Below are 25,584 nucleotides of genomic sequence, written 5' to 3' on the forward strand. Positions count from 1 at the left end.
GAGAACTTTTCCGAAGAAAAACACGTCGATTAAGATAACGGACGCGCGAGGTCGACTCTCCGGGGCTCGACACGGCAAAACACAGCCGTACCGAGTGCGGACGAAAGAAGACTGGCCGGCTCGAGCCGGTTTCGGGCGGGAAGACGGCCGCGCATGCGCGGTGCGCGCGGGCGCGCGAGAGCTAGCAAAGGACTTTGCTAGTGAAGATTCCGATTGGAGGGGCTGCCGTGGACGTCACCCATCAGTGAGAACAAGCAGCCTGCTTGTCCTCGGAGAATGACACTATCACCACCCAACCCACCTAAGAATTAAAACACACCCCACACCACCCTACATAACCCTTCCTTCTCTTATCCCTCTTCTGCTTAATATTGATTGTATCTAGATCCTGTCATGACGATGTCATAACAACACTCTGTAAGCCACATTGAGCCTGCAAATAGGTACAAATGCAATAAATAATAATAATAATAATAATAATTTCTGTAGGACTGGACATTCTAGTTATGAAAGAATCAAACATTTACTCACCATTAGCGTCTGTATCTGTTAAGCAGATAACAGTATCGGGAATGAGTTCTGCATCCTGTAGAGCTGTCCAGTGTTCTGCAGATATAGGAAAGTTATCCACTACCCATCCTCCTATTGGGGCAGCACCAGGAAATCTCTCTGGGGTTTTTTCTTTGAACTAAGGTTAAAAAAGAGACAGTACTCATCAAGATCAGTTTCTCTATCCTACAAAAGGTGACACATGTGTCACTTACCACATATCTATTATGTCCCTTAGTTACTGTTTGCTGTTGTTTAATATGTGTGTACTAGAAATTATTGTAATGTTGCTTGTTAGACTTCTAACCTGAGAGTTTCTGCTATTGGAAATCAAGACTTGCAGGGCTAAATATACAGAGAGAAAATTCTGCTCCCTTCCCCATCAAAAAAACATAAAACAGCATAAGAAACTGATCTGAAATTTCCTTCCTTCCCTCCTTCATTCATAATTGGCAAGATCTGCATGTTGAGTAAGTAAAAAGGTTAACCCCCCCCCCCCCACACATACACATAACCACTAAATTTAATACATTGTTAGACTCCAGACTCGGTTCCCTCCATTTTGCTGTGCCATTACACCCGGAAAAGACTTCCACCCCTAACCCTATTCCAATTCAGTCTAAAAGGGGAAAATTAGGTTCTTACCGTGATAATTTTCTTTCCTTTAGTCATAGCAGATGCAGCCATTACAGATGGGTTGTGTCCATCAACCAGCAGAGGGAGATAGAGAGCACACTTTTTTCAGTGCCTCATACCAGCTTGCTCCACTGCCTCTCTTCAGTATTTGAAGCTTCCAAAGCAGTATGGCAAACCGCAATGGGAAAAACATGAGCTTTCCTCACAGCGAACGATAGCCCTACAACAAAGGACATTAACTCAGAATGGAGGGAATGAAACATCCTCCCGGAGGGCATAAACTCATCCTCCACTGAGACATAACTGGAGGGAATAAACTCATCCTCCCGGAGGGAATTAAGTCATCCTCCTTTAATTGAACAAGAATCCTGAAGACTGTTTTCTGACTTTCTCCCAAGGACGGAATCTCCAGGAAACACGAACAGAACCTGAAATAGATTTACAGCAGATAGCATCAGACAGGGAGGGATCATGGCTGCATCTGCTATGACTAAAGGAAAGAAAATTATCACGGTAAGAACCTAATTTTCCCTTCCTTGTCATCAAGCAGATGCAGCCATTACAGATGGGATATATCAAAGCAATCCCTAGATAGGGTGGGAACAAGTCACACCACGCGCCAGCACTTGCGCTCCAAAATGTGCATCCCTCCTGGCAGCCACATCCAGCCTGTAATGTCGGGCAAAAGAGAGCTTAGAAGCCCATGTTGCTGCACTACAAATCTCTTGAAGAGAGAGTGCTCCAGAGTTTCAGCCCAAGAAGAGGAAATTCCTCTAGTGGAATGCGCCTTAAAGGCATCAGGCGGAGGCCGGCAGGCAAACAAATACGCTGAAGATAGATTCTTTAAACCAGCGGGCAATAGTGGCTTTAGACGCTGGAGACCCTCTGCGAGGACCTGACAGCAAAACAAACAGATGATCAGAGGTCCTGAAAGAGTTAGTAACTCGCAGATACTGCAGCAGAGTCCTGCGCACGTCCAACAGGTGCAATTGCCCAAAAGATTCTGGAAACTCCTCCTTGACAAAGGAGGGCAAGAAAATAGGTTGGTTTAGGTGAAACGCTGAAACCACCTTAGGCAAGAAGGAAGGCACGGTCCGAACCGTGACCCCGGACTCTGAAAATTGCAGAAAAGGGTCTCTACAGGACAGCGCCTGGAGCTCTGACACCCGTCTCGCCGAAGTAATGGCCACTAAAAAAATGGCCTTCAGTGTCAAATCTGTCTCTGAAGCACGCCGAAGCGGTTCAAAGGGAGCACCCTGAAGGGCTTTCAGCACTAGCCCCAGGTTCCAAGCTGGACAAGGTGCACGCACGGGAGGACGGAGCTGAAGCACCCCTCTAAGAAACCGTGCCACATCCGGATGAGCAGCTAAAGACACACCTTCAACCTTGCCACGCAGGGAGGCCAATGCTGCCACTTGCACCCGCAGGGAATTATAGGCCAAGCCTTTTTGTACACCATCCTGCAAAAAGTCCAGAATCGGCGAGGCAGGAGCCCGCAGGGGTGTGATCTCTCTGGAAGCACACCAGACTTCAAACTGGCGCCAAATCCTGGCATAAGCCACGGAAGTGGAACGCTTGCGGGCTTGCAGGAGAGTGGTAATTACTTTATTGGAATAGCCTCTCCTCTCAATTGCGCCCTCTCAATCGCCAGGCCATAAGACCAAATCGGCCAGTGTCCTCCATGGTCACCGGACCCTGTGACAACAGGTTGGGAACCAGAGGTAACTGAAGGGGATCCTCTACGAGCATCTGTCGGAGGTCCGCATACCAAGGCCTCCTGGGCCAATCCGGGGCGACGAGAACCACTTCTCCTGGATGCAGCCGAATCCGCAGGAGCACTCGCCCTATCAAGGGTCAAGGAGGGAACACATACAGTAGGCCCGGAGGCCAGGATTGAGCCAAGGCATCCAACCCCGCCGCGCGAGGATCTCTCCATCTGCTGAAGAAGCACGGGACTTTGGCATTGGAGCTTGTTGCCATTAGATCCATCACGGGCTTGCCCCACTTGGCACATATCTGCAGGAACACTTCGTCTGCAAGTTCCCACTCTGCTGGATCGATCTGATGCCTGCTTAGATAATCGGCTTGCACGTTGCTCTGACCTGCAATGTGAGCTGCTGACAGAAACTGTAGATGCAGCTCGGCCCAGTGGCAAATTTGTTCGGCCTGCACGGCTAGACCTCTGCACTGAGTGCCGCCTTGTCAATTTATGTAGGCCACTGCTGTCGTGTTGTCCGACATCACTCTGACAGCCAATCCTTCCAGGGTCACTTGAAAGGCCAGAAGCGCCTGAAACACCGCTTTCAATTCTAGGCGGTTGATGGACCACTCCGACTCCTCGGGTGTCCATAGACCCTGGGCATGCTTCCCCTTGCAATGTGCGCCCCAGCCTTTCAGACTGGCATCTGTCACCACTAGGCACCAATCGGGGAGCACCAGTGGCATTCCTCGCCGCAGCATGCTGTCTGAGAGCCACCACTCCATGCTGAGTCGGGCCGCAGGGAGCCAAGAGAGTCTGCATTGGTAATCCTGAGATACTGGAGACCATTTTTGGAGTAGAGCATACTGTAGAGGTCTCAGGTGCGCTCTTGCCCAGGGCACCAGTTCCATGGTGGCCGTCATCGATCCAAGCAGCTGGACAATGTCCCAAGCTCGCGGGCGGGGCATCCTCAGGAGCAGACGGACCTGATTCTGAAACTTGCACCGCCTTTGCTCGGGTAGGTACACATACCCCGAGGCTGTGTCGAACCTGGCCCCCAAATATTCTAGAGACTGCGAGGGGGTCAGGTGACTTTTGGCCAAATTGACGACCCAGCCCAGAGATTGAAGTACTGAGACCACTCTGGCTGTTACATGCTGACTCTCTGCAACAGTAGCAATGGTGGAAGCAAGGGCACTGGTGCAAATAATATTTTCTTGATTACCCTTTTTTAATGGTTCTTTAAACTTAAATAACTCCTACCTGAACATGGGTGTTTTATGGACTTCAAAACTAGAGAAGAATTTTTAAAAGTGTCGGTCTGAAATTGTACCTCCCCTCGGTGGCTAAATCCAGCCACCTGGGGGGGGGGGGGGGGGGGGGGGGAAGGTAAAATTATGTATCATACCTGAAAATTTTCTTTCCATTAATCATAGCTGATCAATCTATAGACTGGTGGGTTGTGTCCATCTACCAGCAGGTGGAGATAGAGAGCAATCCTTTTGCCTCCCTATATGTGGTCATGTGCTGCCGGAAACTCCTCAGTATGTCGATATCCAAGCTCTATCCGCAGGACTCAGCACTTAGAGAATTACACCCACAAAGGGACACTATGCCCAGCTCACCACCGCCGAAACGGGGGAGGGGAATTAACCCAGCTCATCCCCACACAAGTGGGGGAGGGGAATCCGTCCAGCTCATCCCCGCAGAGCGGGGGAGGGACACCACCCCGCCGATGCGGGGGGATCTGGCTTATCCTGCAACCGCAATCGCGGAAGGAGCTGACTGACCCTAACACCGCCGAAGCGGGAGGGGTACAAAGCTGCCCTACTGCCGCACGAAGCGGGAGGGAGCGCCGGCAGAATTTAAGTCTCAATCCAGCCCCGTAAAACGGAGGGGAGAGGAATGCAGCAGCTCACTGTAACACAAACTCGTCTCAACTCTTGAAGAATTCATTGAAAAACTTGAACACGAAGTCCTCCTGAACAGGAACTGAAGACTAAACTTGAACCTGAAATGCAACCAGAATATAAACAGTACAGATATCTGGGAGGGGCTATGGAGTGATCAGCTATGATTAATGGAAAGAAAATTATCAGGTATGATACATAATTTTACCTTCCATATCATCATGCTGATCAATCCATAGACTGGTGGGATGTACCGAAGCAGTACTCACCCAGGGCGGGACATTGAAATCCCTGACCGCAACACTGAAGCTCCAAACCGGGCCTCCGCCCGAGCAGCCACAGTCAAGCGGTAATGCCTGGAGAAGGTATGGGCCGAAGCCCAAGTTGCCGCCTTGCAAATCTCTTCCAAGGAGACGGACCCGGCCTCTGCCATCGAGGCCGCCTGAGCTCTAGTGGAGTGAGCCTTCAGCTGGATAGGCGGCACCTTCCCCGCGGCCACATAAGCTGCTGCAATGGCTTCCTTGACCCATCTTGCCACTGTAGGCTTAGCAGCCTGCAGACCCTTACGAGGACCTGCAAACAGGACAAACAGATGATCCGATTTCCGGAAATCATTGGTGACTTCCAAGTATCTGATGATGACACGTCTCACATCCAGATATTTGAGAGCAGAGTATTCCTCTGGGTAGTCCTCCCTACGAAAGGAATGGAGACAGAGCTGCTGATTCACATGGAAGCGAGAAACAATCTTGGGCAGGAAGGAAGGCACTGTGCGAATAGTCACTCCTGCCTCAGTGAACTGCAGAAAAGGCTCTCGACATGAGAGTGCCTGGAGCTTGGAAACTCTTCTGGCTGAAGTGATAGCCACCAAAAAGACTGCTTTCAACGTCAGGTCTTTCAGAGATGCCCTCGACAAGGGTTCAAAAGGCGGCTTCTGCAATGCTCTTAGCACCAGGTTGAGATTCCACGCAGGCACCACTGAGTGCAGAGGAGGGCGCAGGTGATTAACTCCCTTGAGAAAGTGCACCATATCTGGCTGCGAAGCCAGGGAAGCACCCTTCAGGCGGCCCCTGAAGCAAGCCAGAGCCGCTACCTGGACTTTAAGGGAACTGAGCGACAGGCCTTTCTCCAGACCTTCTTGCAGGAACGCCAACACTGAAGAAATTGGAGCAGTGAAGGGAGAAAGTGAGCCTGCTTCACACCACGCTGCAAAGATACGCCAAACCCTGGCGTAAGCAGTAGAAGTAGAGCGCTTCCTCGCTCTCAGCATAGTGGCGATGACCTTGTCTGAGAAGCCCTTCTTTCTCAGACGCTGCCGCTCAATAGCCAGGCCGTAAGACCAAAGGGGGAGGGATCCTCCATCACCGCAGTGATTAAAGAATCCACGGTAGGCCAAACAAAGGCCTCACGCTCACTTTCAGGCAAAGGATAGAGGCGGGACATAGCCCTAGCCACTGAGGCTCGCTTCCGGGACATCCCATTGAGCCGAAATCAAGGTGTGCATGGCATCATGCACGTGGAAGGTTCTAGGCAGGCGCTTCGTCCCCAGCATAATGGCGGAGCCAACAGGGGCTGAGGGAGAGACGTCCTCCGCAGAGGAAATCTTCAAAATGCTCATGGCCTGCAATAACAGGTTGGGCAAATCCTCTGAGCGAAAGATCCGTGCTGCAGAGGGGTCATCCGCTCCATCCGAGCGGGAATCCGTCTCCTCCAAGGAATCCCCAAAGGACCGTTGGGAGAACTCAGATACGCTGCCCTCATCTACATCAGAGGAAACAGCGTCCTCTAAGGCCTGGGCATCCACCTGAGGGCGTTTACTTCCGGGGGCCTCAACCCCTTTATCGGACAAGGGAGAAGGGGCAGCGTTTTGCATAAGAAAGGCCTGATGCAGCAGCAAAATAAACTCGGGGGAGAAACCCCCCAGACTGTGCACTTCAGCAGCATGGGCCACAGCCCTAGACGCACCCTCAACCGGCGCTCGCAAGAGCGGGGGAGAACCATGCTGCGCATCCAAGATGGCGTCCGGCGCGACACTCCGTGAAGGAGCCGCGCGGGAAGAACGGCGCTTAACTTTAGCCGCTTTTTTGCCGTCGCCCAAATCAAGGGCGGCCATGGCATGAACGTCTCCCAGCTCAAGGGCGGCCCAAGAAGAAGCCGTCCGAGCAGAGTGGCCGGCCAAGATGGCGGAGGCGAGCAGCGGGGGATGGGCGTTTATGGCGGGAAAAACCGCCGCGCTGGAGGAAGACCCGGGACACTGACCGGCCTCCAAACTGACACCCAACAAGGGCGAATCAGACTTTAAAACCCCCGCATCCCCGCTAGAAGCGCACACGCGGTCCGGGGAGCAATTCTTCGCGCCCTCGCCCTCTGACGCCATAGGCCACGTGGAGATCAATCGGGGAACCCCCTGCCCGCTATAAAAAGGTAAAAATTACCTGCTTCTCGCTCCGAGCTGTAACGACCTGGTGTCCCAGTGAGTAGCTGGAATAAACGTTTAAATAAACGTCGAAATAAACGCCCTTAAGGACGTTCAAAAATTTTTTTATTTTTTTTTTAACGGAGCCAGCGGGAGGGGGGAGAAAAGGAGGGACCTGGCGCCACCAGGTTTGCACTTGCTCAAGAAGAGCCCTCAACCCCAGGCACTCAACAAAACCTAAAAATTAGGCTTGGAGGCCTAGCCAGAGCTGCTGCTGTGTGTGACCACCACCTGCTGAGATAGAGAACATACTGAGGAGTTTCCGGCAGCACATGACCACATATAGGGAGGCAAAAGGATTGCTCTCTATCTCCACCTGCTGGTAGATGGACACAACCCACCAGTCTATGGATTGATCAGCATGATGATATGGAAATAGCAGGACTACAGCCAAATAAAGATACCCTGAAACGTTATACAGATTGACTCAGTGGCGTAGCCACAGGTGGGCCTGGGTAGGCCAGGGCCCACCCACTTAGGGTTCAGGCCCACCCAACAGCAGCACACGTTTAGTGGTAGCTGGTGGGGATCCCCAGCTCCACCAGCTGAAGACCTCCCCCTGATGGTAATGAAAACGCTACTGTCCTTGATACTGTCACCTGCGCATGCTCAGTCTTCAGCGCATGACTGCTGTAGACTATCAAGGTGGAAAGAAGCGTTTTCTCGCCAGCTAAGATATTTCTTTTTGGTGGTGGGGGGGGAGGAGGGGAGAACACTTGGTGCCCACCTACTTCTTGCCTAGGCCCACCCAAAATCTGTTGTCTGGCTACGCCCCTGGATTGACTGAAGATCTGCATAAAAATATGTGGATAAGATGGAGCATGATGTCTTAAACTTAAGATGATAAGTTATTTGCCTAAACCCGAGACTGCTATTTATATGCTCCTTTTATATGGAGGTGGTAGAAATGAAAACGGTAACAGAATTCAAGCACGCGTGGGATAAACATAAAGGAATCCTGTTCAGAAGGAATGGGTCCTCAGGAGCTTAGCCGGGATTGGGTGGCAGAGCCGGTGGCGGGAGGCGGGGATAGTGCTGGGCAGACTTATACGGTCTGTGCCAGAGCCGGTGGTGGGAGGCGGGGCTGGTGGTTGGAAGACGGGGATAGTGCTGGGCAGACTTATACGGTCTGTGCCAGAACTGGTGGTGGGAAGCGGGGCTGGTGGTTGGGAGGCGGGGATAGTGCTGGGCAGACTTATATGGTCTGTGCCAGAGTCGGTGGTGGGAGGAGGGGCTGGTGGTTGGGAGGCGGGGATAGTGCTGGGCAGACATATACGGTCTGTGCCAGAGCCGGTGGTGGGAGGAGGGGCTGGTGGTTGGGAGGTGGGGATAGTGCAGGGCAGACTTACACGGTCTGTGCCCTGAAAAGGACAGGTACAAATCAAGGTCAGGTATACACATAAAGTAGTACATATGAGTTTATCTTGTTGGGCAGACTGGATTGGACCGTGCAGGTCTTTTTCTGCCGTCATTTACTATGTTACTATGTTAGTTGCAAGATCTGCCAGCAACCCTAGCTCTGTCCCTGCTCCAGCCCTGCCCCCATGCTGTCTAATTACTGATGTTGAGTTAAGTAAACTATTAGTCCAATGTTGGACCTAATGGGAATAAACATCTCAATATATACTTTGGAAGAAAGGCAGGAGAAGGATGATAGAGACATTTAAGTATCTCTGTGGTATAAATGCACAGGAGACAAGTCTCTTTCAATTGAAAGGAAGCTCTGGAACAAGAGAGCATAGGATAAGGGTGAAAGGGGACAGATTCAGGAGTAACCTTCTTCAGGGAAAGGGTGGTGAATTTGTGCAGTGACTCCCAGTGGAGGTGGTGTAGATGAATGAAGACTGTATCTGAATTAAAAAAAAACTTGGGACAAATCCATAGGATCTGTAAGGAGAAGAAGAGATGAATGGACAGACTGGATAAGCCTTAAGGTTTTTATCTGCCTTTTCTCTGTATCTAAATATGTGCATCGGTATTTTGCATAGTATTTGAACTGGCTCTTGGAGCCTGTTTTATAAAAGCAGGTTTAAAATACGCACCTTTTAGGACTTATCACATAGGCGACCAGTTATAAAATTTAGCCCAGTGGAGGAGTGGCCTAGTGGTTAGGGTGGTGGACTTTGGTCCTGGGAAACTGAGGAACTGAGTTCAATTCCCACTTCAGGCACAGGCAGCTCCTTGTGACTCTGGGCAAGTCACTTAACCCTCCATTGCCCCATGTAAGCCGCATTGAGCCTGCCATGAGTGGGAAAGCGCGGGGTACAAATGTAACAAAATAAATAAAACCAAGAAAAAATTAATCTGTCCTGAAAAGTAGCACTGACTGGCAACCGTACTGTTATTAATGCAGTATTTAAGTTTATTTTATTTTATTTGTGACATTTATATCCCACATTTTCCCAAACAAGTTTGAGTTCAATGTGGCTTACAATAAACAGTACAGGATACATAACAAAGAATAATGTTTGCCCTCCACTCCCCGCTTTGATGTAAACAAATCAGATTTCATTGGTAGTACTTAAATCTTAATCACTATTAGCAGATCTTTTACCTCTCTGAAGGCTTCCTTCAACACTTCTGCATATGCATCTGGGGGTAATGTGACTGGAAGCTGTCCTGCAGCAATTTCAGCTTCCAGCACCATAGCCTGTACTTCTGGATGATCAGCTGTCACTTCTTCCACCTCTGATTTACTTGAAGGTTCTAAGGCTTCAGTATCTGCAACTGGAGATTAAAAACATGGGGTTAAACCATTCCCTGCTTGTACAATTAAAGGAAAATTTGGAAAATAGATTAATCTACTTTTGATATATCAGATCTTAATTACCCTTTTTATGGCATATGAAGCAGCAATGCACAGAAGATATAACCATACATTCTAAAGATGTTTAAAAAAAAATGTATCTGTATTACAGCTTCAATAAACGGACATAATCTAACTCTGGGACTGTATCTCTGATGTGGCGGTGGTGAAATGACAATGATACTCTGTCCTGTGCCTCCAGTGAGAAAGCTGTCGAAATCTCAACTTGTACATCTTCCGCCAGGTCCTGCCATGGTAGTGTGTTTATATAGTGTTGCAGTTGTAAATAGTGAAAGAGATCCTTCGGAAGGATGGAATATTCGTCCTGCAGTTCTTGAATCAATCTGATCTTTCCCTCTGTTGTCAACACATGTACAAGGTACACTATCCCCTTCTTCTTCTTCCATCTGTCAAAGACTGAATATAAACAGCCTGGTCGGAACCTTGGATTCTTACTAACCGACAGATATGGGGTCCTCTGTGGCGAGAAATTATGTAGACGACACACCCACTTCCATGTAGCTTTAGCTGACGGCAGGATACCTGTACGATTTAAAATGTTCGTGCTTTCTCCCCCCCGAGAAATGCAAATAATTGCTAAACTGCACAGTTGGTAAGAGTTGTAGTTCTAACCCCATGTTTGAGTAATCTGATTTAGAGCGAAACCAATCGTTTACATGTCCCAGTCCACTGGCAACAGTTATATACTTCATACTTATCAGGCGGAGTCCTCCACTGGAATGTACATAACCTGCAGGGGAAGCAGCGCTCTCTTCCCCCTCTAAAGAAATGTCCGTAACATTTTATTTATGTTCGTCCTTTCTCTTCAAAGTCAGGGGCAGCACTTGAAATACATATAACCACTTTGGAATTATAAACATATTATACAGTGCTATTCTCCCCAACAGCACCAATAGCAAAGGTGACAGCGGACATCCCTGTCTTGTCCCACATTCGATCGGGAACTCTGTGGCTTTAATCCCAGAGACTAGGGGACACTCCATGAAGTTACAAGATTTTTTTTTTTTTTTTCTTTTTTTTTTTAATGTTTATTTATATTTATTAAACATACACAAATCGCACATTGAAAATTTATGAACAAACAGTGTCTCCATTGCACTCTTCAATATCAACATAAATTTTGTTATGTTCCTAATATTCTATAATCCCCCCTGTTCATCCCATACCCCCTCCCCCCCCCTCCCTCCCCCCCTTCCTATTAAGTGACTGTCAAGGCAGGGTCCGGCTGCGCCAACCATTCAGTATATGGGTCCCATATTCGATGATATGTCACCAGGCGACCCTGTCGCATCGCCGTTAACTTAGACATCAAGCAAATATAGTCCAATTTTCTTATAATAGTCTTAAGTCCTGGTAGAGTTTGTTGTTTCCATGCCGCTGCTAGCACCAATCTGCCAGCCACCAATATCTGAGTGGCCAGTTGATATGTATATTTTCTGGACCCCTGTGGTCGCATATGCAACAGGCAAAAGTCCATAGACATAGGAAAGTTTGATTTCGTTATACTTCCAATCAACCTCACCACTCTTGTCCAGTATTGCTGAGCGTGAGGGCAGGCCCACCATATATGAGCCATATCGCCTATCATTTCACATTGACGCCAACAGAGAGCCGACCTCCCCTTAAACATTCGAGCTAGCCTCTGTGGTGTATAGTACCAACCATACAATATTTTATAACCATTTTCTACAACAGCATTAGAAATTGACACCTTAAGCAACGAAACAAACACTTTTTCCCACACTGGATATTCATAAGAGGTCCCCAGTATTTTCTCCCACTTATTTGTGTAGTGTAGAATTGGCTGTGTTTGCAATAGTAGTGCTTTATATAGTCTGGAGATTCCCCCTCTGCCTCCCCCTCCGGCCATAGCCTTCTCTAATTGTGTTTCCTCCAGACTCAACTCTTCCTTTGCTCTCCTCATAATGTAATCCCTTAGCTGGCTATATTGAAATGCATTAGACATTGGAATCCCGTAGTCCTCTTGTATGTCTGTAAATGTTACTATTTCCCCCTCCTCCCACAGCTGCCCCAGCTCCCTCAAGCCACTCCGCTCCCAGCTTCTGTATCGTGAATCCAAGGATCCCGGTATGAATCCTGGTGCATGGCGTATTGCAGTGTGCAAAAAATATGTGCGTCCTCGAAAAAATCGATTGCGTACATTACTCCAAGTTGTAAGCGGCCATCTAATAATCGGTGGTATTTCTTGTTTGATTATGTCTTTGATCTCTCGGTCAGTTAGCCAAGGGATAACTCGCAAGGGATGCGAGACACACCAGCTCTGCTCCATAGCCTTCCAAGCCTTCCCATTACTCTGCATCCACTCTGCTAGTATGCGAAGGTGAGCCGCCTGGTAATAGAGCATGAACGAGGGCACCCCCATACCACCATGTACCCTTGGCTGATGCATCACCGACCTTCGCACCCGTGGTGGTTTTCTTTTCCAAATGAAGGAGAATACTCTACGTTGCAACCCCTTAAGAAACTTGTCAGGTATAGAAATGGGAAGCGCCATAAACAAGTATAGCATCTTCGGCAATAAGATCATTTTAATTGCATTTATCCTACCCATCCACGAAATTGTTAAGCCCTCCCATCTCTCCATTTCTAAAAATAATTCCCGTATCTTTGCAGGGAAATTGGCTGCATATAGGTCCTCAAATCTCTTTGTGATATTTACCCCTGTTACAAGATTTTTTTAAAAATGAATAGGAGAAAATTGTTGCTGGAGGATGTGGTATCAGCAGTTCGGGTATCTGGGTTTAAAAATGGTTTGGACAAGTTCCTGGAGGAAAACTCTATAAACCGCAATTAAGTAAGACATGGGGAAATGTATTGTGAAGTTTAGATCAGTTAAATATGTGTGTATTTTTTTTTTCAGCCTGCACCACTGAGCTTTTTTGGCTGTGAATAGACTGGTAGGGGTTAGAATGTGCACAGTCGGAGTGGACATGCAGTCATTGCTGTAGGAGATAAGAGAGTCAAAGGCGTAGATAGTATCTAAGGGGTTGGAGAAATCTGAAGAAAAGTTTGAAAGTGTGGTGAACAGACTGATAGAAGTGGAAGAGAGAGTTACTTAAGAATCACATACAATATTTATGGGCTCAAATCTCAGCAAGGAGGGAACAGTTGTTCCAGATAATTATCTTCCTATGCTAAGTATGATGACAGAGGACTTGGAGAGGTGGAGAGAGTTAACTGTGAATTGGTTGGGAGGAATAGCTGCAGTAAAGATTATGATTCTTCCATGCAGGCTTTTTCTTTTTGCTCAGTTTCCCATTTGGCTGCCTCAGAAGTTTTTGCATTACCGTGTGTGTAGGTACAGTGGTGGAAATAAGTATTTGATCCCTTGCTGATTTTGTAAGTTTGCCCACTGACAAAGACATGAGCAGCCCATAATTGAAGGGTAGGTTATTGGTAACAGTGAGAGATAGCACATCACAAATTAAATCCGGAAAATCACATTGTGGAAAGTATATGAATTTATTTGCATTCTGCAGAGGGAAATAAGTATTTAATCCCTCTGGCAAACAAGACCTAATACTTGGTGGCAAAACCCTTGTTGGCAAGCACAGCGGTCAGACGTCTTCTGTAGTTGATGATGAGGTTTGCACACATGTCAGGAGGAATTTTGGTCCACTCCTCTTTGCAGATCATCTCTAAATCATTAAGAGTTCTGGGCTGTCGCTTGGCAACTCGCAGCTTCAGCTCCCTCCATAAGTTTTCAATGGGATTAAGGTCTGGTGACTGGCTAGGCCACTCCATGACCCTAATGTGCTTCTTCCTGAGCCACTCCTTTGTTGCCTTGGCTGTATGTTTTGGGTCATTGTCGTGCTGGAAGACCCAGCCACAACCCATTTTTAAGGCCCTGGCGGAGGGAAGGAGGTTGTCACTCAGAATTGTATGGTACATGGCCCCATCCATTCTCCCATTGATGCGGTGAAGTAGTCCTGTGCCCTTAGCAGAGAAACACCCCCAAAACATAACATTTCCACCTCCATGCTTGACAGTGGGGACGGTGTTCTTTGGGTCATAGGCAGCATTTCTCTTCCTCCAAACACGGCGAGTTGAGTTCATGCCAAAGAGCTCAATTTTTGTCTCATCTGACCACAGCACCTTCTCCCAATCACTCTCGGCATCATCCAGGTGTTCACTGGCAAACTTCAGACGGGCCGTCACATGTGCCTTCCGGAGCAGGGGGACCTTGCGGGCACTGCAGGATTGCAATCCGTTATGTCGTAATGTGTTACCAATGGTTTTCGTGGTGACAGTGGTCCCAGCTGCCTTGAGATCATTGACAAGTTCCCCCCTTGTAGTTGTAGGCTGATTTCTAACCTTCCTCATGATCAAGGATACCCCACGAGGTGAGATTTTGCGTGGAGCCCCAGATCTTTGTCGATTGACAGTCATTTTGTACTTCTTCCATTTTCTTACTATGGCACCAACAGTTGTCTCCTTCTCGCCCAGCGTCTTACTGATGGTTTTGTAGCCCATTCCAGCCTTGTGCAGGTGTATGATCTTGTCCCTGACATCCTTAGACAGCTCCTTGCTCTTGGCCATTTTGTAGAGGTTAGAGTCTGACTGATTCACTGAGTCTGTGGACAGGTGTCTTTCATACAGGTGACCATTGCCGACAGCTGTCTGTCATGCAGGTAACGAGTTGATTTGGAGCATCTACCTGGTCTGTAGGGGCCAGATCTCTTACTGGTTGGTGGGGGATCAAATACTTATTTCCCTCTGCAGAATGCAAATAAATTCATATACTTTCCACAATGTGATTTTCCGGATTTAATTTGTGATGTGCTATCTCTCACTGTTACCAATAACCTACCCTTCAATTATGGGCTGCTCATGTCTTTGTCAGTGGGCAAACTTACAAAATCAGCAAGGGATCAAATACTTATTTCCACCACTGTAGGTATTGAATTTGTGTTGGCATAACCAGCGGAGGAAGGTAGATTAAGCTGCCCAAATTTGGATGTGATACTATAGGATGGTAATTTAGATTACAACATAATACAATTATATATGACCAGGAAGTGGGGGGGGGGGGGGGGGGGTCCACTGGGTGGGTCTGGAAAAGTGGTCATGGGTTCAAGTTCTATCTTTGAGGTTATAAAAATAGGAAAGGAGTGATGGAGGAGAAGAGGAACAGAAAAGGGAGGAGAATGTGTTGTTCAAACCCTTTATTCTAACTTGGACAGAGGTGCGGAAAAAGTAGATGGGCAAAGTGGTTTCTTTCTAGTTGCAATGTTGGTGGACTTCCAGCCCTTCGTGACTAGAGTAGCAGAGCCTCTGAGGCAGGCTTGGGAGGAAAGGGGATTTCTTTTGTTCTCTGATTTTATTCAGGATGACATATTTATAGACAAATAAAAAGTTGCACATATGAATTTATCTTGTTGGGCAGACTGGATGGACCGTGCAGGTCTTTTTCTGCCGTCATCTACTATGTTACTATGTTATAAACAGCTCAGGCATTTTGTGATGCAGAAAGGGAATTGGGAGAAAATCAATGGACAGGTAAGGGAACTGAGAGTGGGTATGTATAAATAAGAGTTTTGTGAGCCCATATATAAAAGGCTGACCTCTACTGGTAGTACCTTGAGACTACCACTAGTGGTCGTGACAGTCATTGCCACGGGTTCCATTTAGCCGGGGATGGTCACTGTGTAATGTCACCAGCTGAATATTGACCAGTAAATAAATAAATATATATATATATATATATATATATATATATATATATATATATATATATATATATATATATATATATATAAACACACACAAATAACAGGTTGAAAAACCTACCTTCCCCCGGCTGCAATGGCCGTTCTTCCTCTTCCTGCTGCTCCCCTTCTTGCTTTTGGCCACCTTCTGTGTATGCAAAGAATGAAATCATGTTGAAACTAAACCTTACAGTCCAAAGACTTAAGAATAGCATTACAAAAGGTACACAGGTATGGAGGTAATATGCCCATATATGCAAGTGTATGTGTATAAAAGGTCTCATAGAATGAGCTGAGTGTTGCAATTAGGCACATACTTGAATGCAGCTTGTACCCAATTTGTAGGTGAGTTGTTCAAGGAAGTAGTTTGAGTGGAATCACGATTTGCATACATATTTTATAAAATGTATGCCAACATGCCGGCTGCCAAGCAGGTGTAAATGATCATGGCTTTAATCTAGCCACCATCTCTGTGGGATCTGTGCTAGTATTTTATTAAAAAGAAACCCCAAACACATTTTTAGTGTATGTCAATAGCAAAACGAGCTTGAGGGAAGTGCAAAGTCTGCGTGGTAAGTGCAGGGGACTGTGCCCAACATGTTCCACACAGTGCACATGCCCCAGCAGATAGCGCAAGCGCTCCTAAACCATCTGCCACTTCACGTAATGCGGTCTGGGCCTACTATAGATAATGAAATAAAGAACAGCCATGGCAGTGAACCCCCCTCCTTGACACATGCCCATCTTCCAAGCCCCGCCCCCTCCCCTGGAACCTGGTCCAGTGGTTACTGTATAGGGATCCAAAATGGTGCTTCTTAATCCTAGCAGTTATCTCCTAGATACTATCTCCTTGCATTAAATTGGGGAGCTTTTTGGAGTCCAGGCAATGTTTCTCGTCTTATATCCACCTCTTATTGTCATCCTATTGCTTTATTTGCATGTGCTTTTTGTGAGCTGTAGGGCTCTCGTTGTGTTGTAGGTGCTTAAAAGGCAATGAGTTCTCTCCTTCTTTTATTATCTGACTAGTAAACAAAGGCCCGTTTCTGAGAGCAATGAAACGGGCGCTAGCAAGGTTTTCATGGCTGCATGGGTCATTGCGGTTTTACCTGCCATGAGGCGTGCACCGCTGTTGTTTCCGTTGTAGCTCTGTGTGGGTGGCGGTTTTCGTGCCCCGCCCTCGACGTCATCGCGTTTTGACGCGAGGGTGGAGCAGAGTTACAGTGTGGAAATCCGGAGTTTGTGGCCTGAGTAGAACGTTGGAGGTGAGAATCGGCTCCACCCTCAATGTCATAACGTTTGACGCGAGGGCGGGGCCCAGAGACTGTGATTTTCGAGGCTTCAGAGCTTCAAACATACGAACCTTGGCTTCAGTGACGTCAGCAGCCAATAGAACGTTGAGGGCGAGTTTTATATATATAGATTTAGCATTTTTTCACCCCTTACTCTGTATGTAATCTCTCTCCAAATGTACTAGCTATAATATACTGTCTTCTACTGGGTTTGTATCCTTTTCCTGAGAGATGCGCGAATACTGCCTTAGCCAATTCTGGGAGTAGTATTGGGGTGCTTCTGAGATGTAATTAAAGTAAATAAACTTCACTCATGCCAGCACTAGTCAGTGGCGTTCCTGGGGGGGGGCGGTAGGTGCGGTCCGCCCCGGGTGCACGCCGCTGGGGGGGTGCTGCGCGCGCCTGTCCTCCATTGTTCCATGCTTCTTCTCTGCCCCAGAACAGGTTACTTCCTGTTCCGGGGCAGAGAAGAAGCATGGAACAACGGAGGACAGGCACGCGCAGCACCCCCCCCCCCCCAGCAGCGTGCACCCAGGGGGGGGTTCCTTCGCGGATGGGGGGGGGTCCGCGCTGCATCGGGGGGGGGGCGGGGCACATCGGCGATCCGCCCCGGGTGTCAGCCCCCCTAGGAACGCCACTGGCACTAGTTGGTCTTTAAAGGTTTGATTCACGGACCATCTCGGTGAACTTCTATCAGGAACTACCTCCTTCAGCTCTAGAGTCACCTGGGCATGGTCTGATAGTAAAATAGGGTTAAAGGCTCTCACAGATTGAGAGAGAAGCCAGAAAACTATTCAAGAATAGATCTGGTGGACGGCTGAATACTAGGTATAACCTCTGGGTGTTAGTAAACTAATTTTTTTATTGGTGATATAAAAGAAAACAGCAACAGTACAAACTGACAAGGCTAGAAGAAAGATAACAGATTTAGAGCTTTGATGCTAGTTGCCCTACATCTACAGCATCACCATTTGACAGCAACAGAATAGCCCGGAGGCTGTTGATCTTTCACCTCCAACCTCTTAAGTAAGGTGAAATTAGGCCTTACCTGCTAATTTTCTTTCCTCGAGACCCTCCAGACCGGTCAAGACGCGTGGGTTATGCTCGCCTACCAGCAGAGGGAGACTGAGAACACTAACTTCAACTATGTACATATAACCTGTGCCCATCCCACAAAAGCCAGTATACACTTAGCAAAGCAGAGAAAACCCCCTGCAACCTGAACTCTGAATGTAGAAAAACCCCTGTACCTGGAAAACCAATAAACAACACCAACAGTGTGCTCAGACAGACGGAACGTCAAGCGCCCCGCTCTGTCAAGTATTATGGACGAAGAAAACTCTCCGACCCAATGAAAGATAAATAGCAGAACACGGCTCAAATACTTCTGATACGAACAATATCTCTGAAATCCATAGGGCGGGCTCTTGACCGGTCTGGAGGGTCTCGAGGAAAGAAAATTAGCAGGTAAGGCCTAATTTCACCTTCCTCGACCCTCCAGACCGGTCAAGACGCGTGGGAAGTACCAAAGCAGTAGAAACTTAAGGGTGGGACCCTCGAAACGCAGAAGACAGCACAGCCGCTCCAAAACCTGCATCCTCTTTTGCCTGCACATCAATCCTATAATGCTTAACAAAGGAATGAATGGACGACCATGCCGCTGCTTTACAAATATCCTGCGGAGGAACAAAACTACTCTCCGCCCAGGAAGCGGCAACCCCCCGAGTTGAATGCGCCTTAAGCAACGGGGGCACCGAACGCCGCCTCAACAAATACGCCGAGGCAATAGCCTCCTTCAACCACCTAGCCAGAGTCCCCTTGGAGGCCGCAGCTCCTCTCTTGGGACCTCCAAACAAAACGAACAACCTATCCGAAGCCCGGAAATCTCGCGTTCTGCTCAAATAGGACCGCAAGGCGCGCCGAACATCCAACTTAGCCAACCGACGCTGAGAGGCATCCCCTGAACGATCCCCCAACACCGGTAACGAAATCACTTGATTCACATGGAACGCTGAAACCACCTTAGGAACAAAGGAAGGAACCGTCCTCAAAGTCACTTTCTCTTTCGCAAAGGACAGAAAAGGCTCCCTACAAGACAAGGCTTGCAACTCTGATACTCTCCGAGCGGAAGCAATGGCCACCAGAAAAACTGTTTTCAAGGTAAGATCCTTACATGTGATGGACGCCAATGGTTCAAACGGAGGACCCACCAGAGTCTCCAAGACCAAATTCAAATCCCAAGGCGGAACCATTGGACGACGGGGCGGCCGAATCAACTTCACTGCCCTCAGGAACCGCCCTACATCCGGAGAAGCTGCTAAGGAGACTCCTCCAACCTTACCTCTGAAACAAGACAAAGCAGCAACCTGCACCTTCAGGGAAGAAAGGGAGAGCCCCCTGTCCAAACCATCCTGCAAAAACTCCAAAATCTCCATCACCGAAGCCCGCAAAGGGACAACATTCCGTTCAAGACACCAACTCTCAAAGATGCGCCACACCCGCACATAAGCCAACGACGTGGACTTCTTACGCGATCGCAACATTGTATCAATGACTCTGGCCGAGAAACCCTTCTTTCTCAATCTGTGCCTTTCAAGAGCCAAGCCGTAAGCAAGAATGGAGAGGGGTCGGCCATCTCGATCGGTCCCTGCACCAGTCTCACCTGAGACCCCAGGGGAAAAGGATCCTGCACTAACAACCGCATCAGATCTCCGTACCATGGCCGACGAGGCCAATTGGGCGCTATCAGAATCACTAAGCCGGGATGACGACCGATCCGCTGTACCACGCGGCCCACCAGCGGCCACGGCGGAAACACATAGAGCAACTGCTGAGTCGGCCACGGCAGAACCAACGCGTCGAGACCCTCGGCTCGAGCATCTCTTCGACGACTGAAGTACCGCGGGACCTGCGCATTGTCGGCCGATGCCATGAGATCCAACACCGGCCGACCCCACTGCAACACTATCCGTTCGAACACTGAGGGATGGAGGGCCCACTCTCCGGGATCCAACATGTGCCTGCTCAGATAATCCGCGTCCACATTGTCCACTCCTGCTACGTGGCCTGCCGAAAGAGCCTGAAGATGGGCCTCTGCCCACCCCAACAACTCCGCCGCCTCTACGGCTAATCCCGGGCTCTTCGTCCCCCCCTGCCGATTCACATAAGCGACGGCCGTGGCATTGTCGGAAAGAATTCTGACCGCCTTGCCCTCTAGCAGACTCTGGAAGGACCGAAGAGCCAACCGAATTGCTCGAGTCTCCAGGCGGTTGATGGACCACGCCACCTCTACCGACGTCCATCGCCCTTGGGCCACCTGCCCTAGACAATGCGCCCCCCAGCCTAACAGACTCGCATCCGTGGTCAGTACCACCCAATTCGGCACCTCTAGCGGCATACCCTTCGCTAGATTCGGAGTGTGAAGCCACCAGCGGAGGCTGCGTCGAACCCTCTCCGGCAGCGCTAACCGCTCCTCCAACTCCTGGGATTGAGGGGACCAACGAGTCAACAACGAACTCTGCAACTGTCTCATGTGGGCCCTGGCCCAAGGGACTACCTCTATAGACGCAGCCATCAGACCTAACACCTGAAGATATTCCCGCGCCGCAGGCGCCCTCTGAGCTCGGAGCTGATGTATCTGAATCTGCAGTTTGGAAATGCGAGGAGCCGTCAAAAACACCCGGCCTCGCTCCGTGTCGAACCGAACTCCCAGATATTCCAGCGACTGTGACGGAACTAGGTGACTCTTGGCCAGATTGACAACCCAACCCAGCGACTGCAAAAAGGTCACCACCCGGGCGGTAGCCTCCTCGCTCTCCGCCTGCGTTTTGGCTCGAATTAACCAGTCGTCGAGATACGGATGCACCAAAATGCCCTGCAACCGTAAAGCCGCTGCCACGACCACCATCACCTTGGAGAAAGTGCGAGGAGCTGTAGCCAGGCCAAACGGGAGCGCACAAAACTGAAAGTGACTCCCTAACACCACAAAACGAAGAAAGCGCTGGTGCGCCTCTAGAATGGGGATGTGTAAATAAGCTTCTGTCAAATCCAATGAAGTCAGAAATTCCCCTTCCTGAACCGCTACAATGACCGAGCGCAACGTTTCCATCCGAAAGGAAGGAATCTTTAGGGCCGCATTGACCCTCTTGAGGTCTAAAATGGGCCGAAAAGAATCCTCTTTCTTTGGCACCACGAAGTAAATGGAGTAACAACCGGTACCTCGTTCCTCTGGCGGAACCGGCACCACAGCACCTAAATCTACCAGACGTGACAGAGTGTCTCGCACTGCCCTTGCCTTGCGCCTTGAATGACAGGGAGAGACGAGAAAGAAATCGGACAGAGGACCGTCGAACTCCAGCGCGTACCCGTCTCGCACTATCTGCAGCACCCACTGGTCCGACGTGATTTGGGCCCACCTCTGGTAAAACAAGCGTAAGCGAGCCCCTACACGAACCAGAGGCTGGACCCCCAAACCATCATTGCGACCCACGGGACGTACTGGCCGCTCCAGAAAAGGCAGCTCGCCCCCCCCGGCGGCCCCCACGAAAGGGCTGGGTTCTCTGAAAATAACGACCCCGGAACCCCCCCGAGGACCTACCCGGCCGATACCGTCTAGCTTCCTGAAAACGGCCTCGCACCGCCGCGCCCCTAGACGCCTTAGGCCGAAGCTCTGGAAGCCACGGGATCTTAGTGTCACCAAGACCCCTAACCAACTTATCCAATTCGTCTCCAAAAAGCAAAGCGCCCTTAAAGGGAAGCGAACACAACTTTGCCTTGGACGCGGCATCTGCCAGCCAGCCCCGCAACCACAGGGCCCTTCGAGCCGCCACTGCAAGGGTCATGTTCTTCGCCGATGCACGCAACAAATCATATAGCGCATCTGCCAAGAAGGACGAGCCCATCTCCAACTTTGCCAAATCCTGCACTAAGGCAGCTCTATCAACCTGCGGAGCATCTAGCAGCCGCTCAGCCCAGCGGAAACATGCTCGAGCCACCAGACCTCCACAAACTGAAGCCTGCAAAGCCAGCGCCGATAAATCAAAACTGCGCTTCAGAAATGTCTCCAATTTCCTGTCCTGAGGGTCCCGCAAGGCAGCCCCCCCATCTACAGGAATTGCAGTAGCCTTGGTCACCGCCGTCACTACGGCATCCACAGTTGGAGGCTTTAAAGAGTCTCTATCTTCCTGCGGAAGGGGATAGAGCTTAGCCATGGCCCGTGCCACCTTACAAGGTGCCTCCGGTGAGAGCCATTCCTGCGTTACCATCTCTCTAAGATCCGCATTCATAGGAAAGGTCCGAGATACCCTGCGGATCCCCTTAACCAACGGGTCCTGCTTTTCAGAGGGAGCCGGATCTACTGCCGGGTCAAACTTGAGCATAGTAGACACCTGCTCAATAAGATCCGCCAATTCCTCCCTGTGAAAAATGCGGACCACCGACGGATCCTCCCCGGGCACTGTCTCTCTATCTGGTCCGGACAAGGACCCCTCCTCCTCCTCCAGGGGACTAAAGTCGCCCTCTGACTCTGGAGGAGAAAAACAGTCCAGGTCTTCAGCCCACTCAACACGTGGCCTCTTAGCGCTCAAGCCCGCCCCCGGACTAAGGGGCTCCGTGCGCGATGGTCCCGCCTGCCAGGCTTGAAATAAGGACCAAACAAATTCCGGAGGGAAACCCATCCTTCCCGAAACGTCCCCTCCCGAAGCACCAGCCACCGGGCTGCCCTGAGGGCTGCTGACTAAATCCGGGATTCTCGGGCCCGAATCCAAAATGGCGGCGGTTCCCGCCAAAACCGGGACCGCCGCTGAACCGCTAGCCGAAGCCCCTGCAACCTCCTGCAAGGCTGGCGCGGGAAGCTCCGCCGCTAACACCGGTGGAGCGGAGGCCTGAGTCTTCGGTTCCCCGCAAAAGCGGCAGGAACCGCCAATCGCGTCGACCCCCCGACGAGCGCAAAAACGACAGCGAAGCGGCTTCGAGGACATCTTCGCGCCAAAAACCTCCCCAAAAGTAAAAGAACTGGGAACTCACCCAAAGAAGCCACTCACAGCTCAACTTGAACGGCTGCCCAGCTCCGGCACTCCGGAGTGCAGCTGCACAGCTCTCCACACCGTCTGGGTCTTTTTTTTTTTTTTTTTAAACTTTATTGCAGCACCATTTGAGCCCTGCTGCTATTAAATCCCTGGCACTCAAGGCTGCAATATAAAAACTGCAGCCGAGGCACAAAGCTGCCCAAACTGGAGAGCTAGCTCGGGGGAGGGACCCGGCCACCCGGGTGTGACACCCCAGGGGGGACAATGGCAGGCCCCACCGGCACCGCCAATCCCCAGCACACAGAGTAGTCCAGGCACAAGAAAGTTCCTCAGGAATGATCAATAGACCAGGCTAAAACTCTCAACTGATCCCTGACTCCTACCAGACCGGACAAGCTGCACAGGCTGCCTGTCTACCCTCTGCTGAGACTGAGAAAATACTGGCTTTTGTGGGATGGGCACAGGTTATATGTACATAGTTGAAGTTAGTGTTCTCAGTCTCCCTCTGCTGGTAGGCGAGCATAACCCACGCGTCTTGACCGGTCTGGAGGGTCGATGAGGAATGCCGCATTTCTAACAATTAAGAGCACAATACTTAACTACCTCTTTTGTTGGTCCTCTGTTTTCCGACCTGTCTGAAGGTAACAATGTACAGTTAAAACCTCCTGCTAAGTAAACCAGACCGTCCATATGGCACTTCGGTATGTCAAAGCCTGATAAACATATCATTGAATTAATATTAGGTATGCATTCGATAGCTAGGGTAATCACACTATTGATTGTGCCATTTACAATAAGCTATCTCTTCTATTTATCTTCCGCTTGCTCAGTCATTATGAACTCTGATACAAATATAGTTACTCCTCGCCTGTATGTCTCATAAAAGGCAGCACAGACTTGGTCTGTCCCTTTACTTTTAAGCTTTAGATGTTCCAAAGATGAAAAATATGTCTCTTGAAGGGATAAAAGTCAGCTTTGAATTTCCTCAGGTGTGTCAACACCCTTTTCCTTTTAGTAAGAGAGTTCAACCCCCTGATGTTACAGGATGCTAATTTATCTGTTGCTATACTATATAAACCTGCTGGAGATCTACATATCAAGGTCATAACCTGAATGGTATATATGTGGTTCTGTTGCTAAGTCTGAGAAAATTCTCTATTAGTATCTGACCTCAACACTCCCAATCCATTCCCCAACAACCAACCTTGAACTCTCATAACATAAAAAGGACGGTAAAACACAACAAACCCACACAACTTGAGTGTGCTTTAGCAGACATCTATATGGGGGCACTGCTGGTGTACCCGTTACTAGACCCCCCTCCTCTACGGGGATCTCAAACACACACAAAAAAGTAGGTGCTTTCCACAGAGAAAGGGAAAATAAGAAAAGGAGGATGGTGAAGGAAGACTAAGCAGAGTGTTAAATGTATGAGGGACAGTCAAGAGACACCTTCAGAGCAGCTGAAATGTAAGGATATTGCACAGAGGAGAGGAGGAGGAGGAGGAGGAGGAAGGCTGTACTGCACATGCAAATGAAATGGTATATCATCTCTTGCTCAGTATATATGCATCCTCATAATGGAGATTTATAAAATTGCAACTTATATGTGTAAGTAGTGCTATTCATAGAAACAGAGAAAAATGAAGGCAGATAAAGACCATCCAGTCTGCCCATCTGTAATGGAAAGGTTTGTGCATGACATTGAGTTCTGCCTAAGTATTGTTATCATATTTAATGTTTCCTTGAACGTAAATAATGAAGTAATGATATCATAGTTAATGTTCTCTTGAAAGTACATAATGGACTCTCAGGACAGGAACTGATAGCATTATCATATTAAATGATGAAGTAATTTGTTCTAAATACAATGACAACATGCTGAGGGCTAAGGATGATGTTTCACCTGAATCTCTGGAAACCTGGCCAGTTCCTGGGGATGCATTAAGAAACTGTCACATCCTTAACTACACATCAGCCTTATTCAATTAAATAAGATCATGTTTATTGGTTAGTATAAAAGCTGGGAGTTTAGGGCAGACAGCCAGAGGTTTCAGCCCAGGAGCAGACGTGTTGCCTAGGCCCCTTGTGCCCACTGAGACTCTCTGTTTGGCTGCACCGGAACCTCCCAGCCGCTGACGGAGATGTTGCCTACAACTCAAGCGGTGATGTATGATTTACTTACTTGAATAAAGTTTATGTAATAACCTTTGACCACCTCTATAGTATATGTCTGACAGAGATATACTCGAAAGAACCTAAAGCAGAACAACATCCATGCCACTCCCACTATCCTTTCTCTTTTACCCATCACTAAGATTCCATGGATCCATTCCTTCTTAACACAGGATTCCTTTGTGTTTATCCCACGCATGTTTGAATTCCGTTACCATTTTCATCTCCACCACCTCCCGCAGGAGGGCATTCCATGTATCCGCCACCC

The 25,584-nt window shown here is 49.0% G+C and overlaps 1 protein-coding gene across 1 annotated transcript in view; it reads right to left on the bottom strand.

Annotated features, from left to right (window-relative positions):
• Positions 1-25,584, bottom strand: part of AK9 (adenylate kinase 9) — a 327,370-nt gene that overhangs the window by 211,097 nt on the left and 90,689 nt on the right. The window contains exons 14-16 of the mRNA XM_030199196.1: positions 15,909-15,974; positions 9,825-9,997; positions 532-688 (exon numbers count right to left, since the gene is read on the bottom strand). Of these exons, the coding sequence (XP_030055056.1) occupies positions 532-688; positions 9,825-9,997; positions 15,909-15,974 (396 nt within the window). The remainder of the gene's footprint in view (positions 1-531; positions 689-9,824; positions 9,998-15,908; positions 15,975-25,584) is intronic.

This window comes from Microcaecilia unicolor, chromosome 3, assembly GCF_901765095.1.
Source record: "Microcaecilia unicolor chromosome 3, aMicUni1.1, whole genome shotgun sequence".
Taxonomy (NCBI): Eukaryota; Metazoa; Chordata; class Amphibia; order Gymnophiona; family Siphonopidae; genus Microcaecilia; species Microcaecilia unicolor.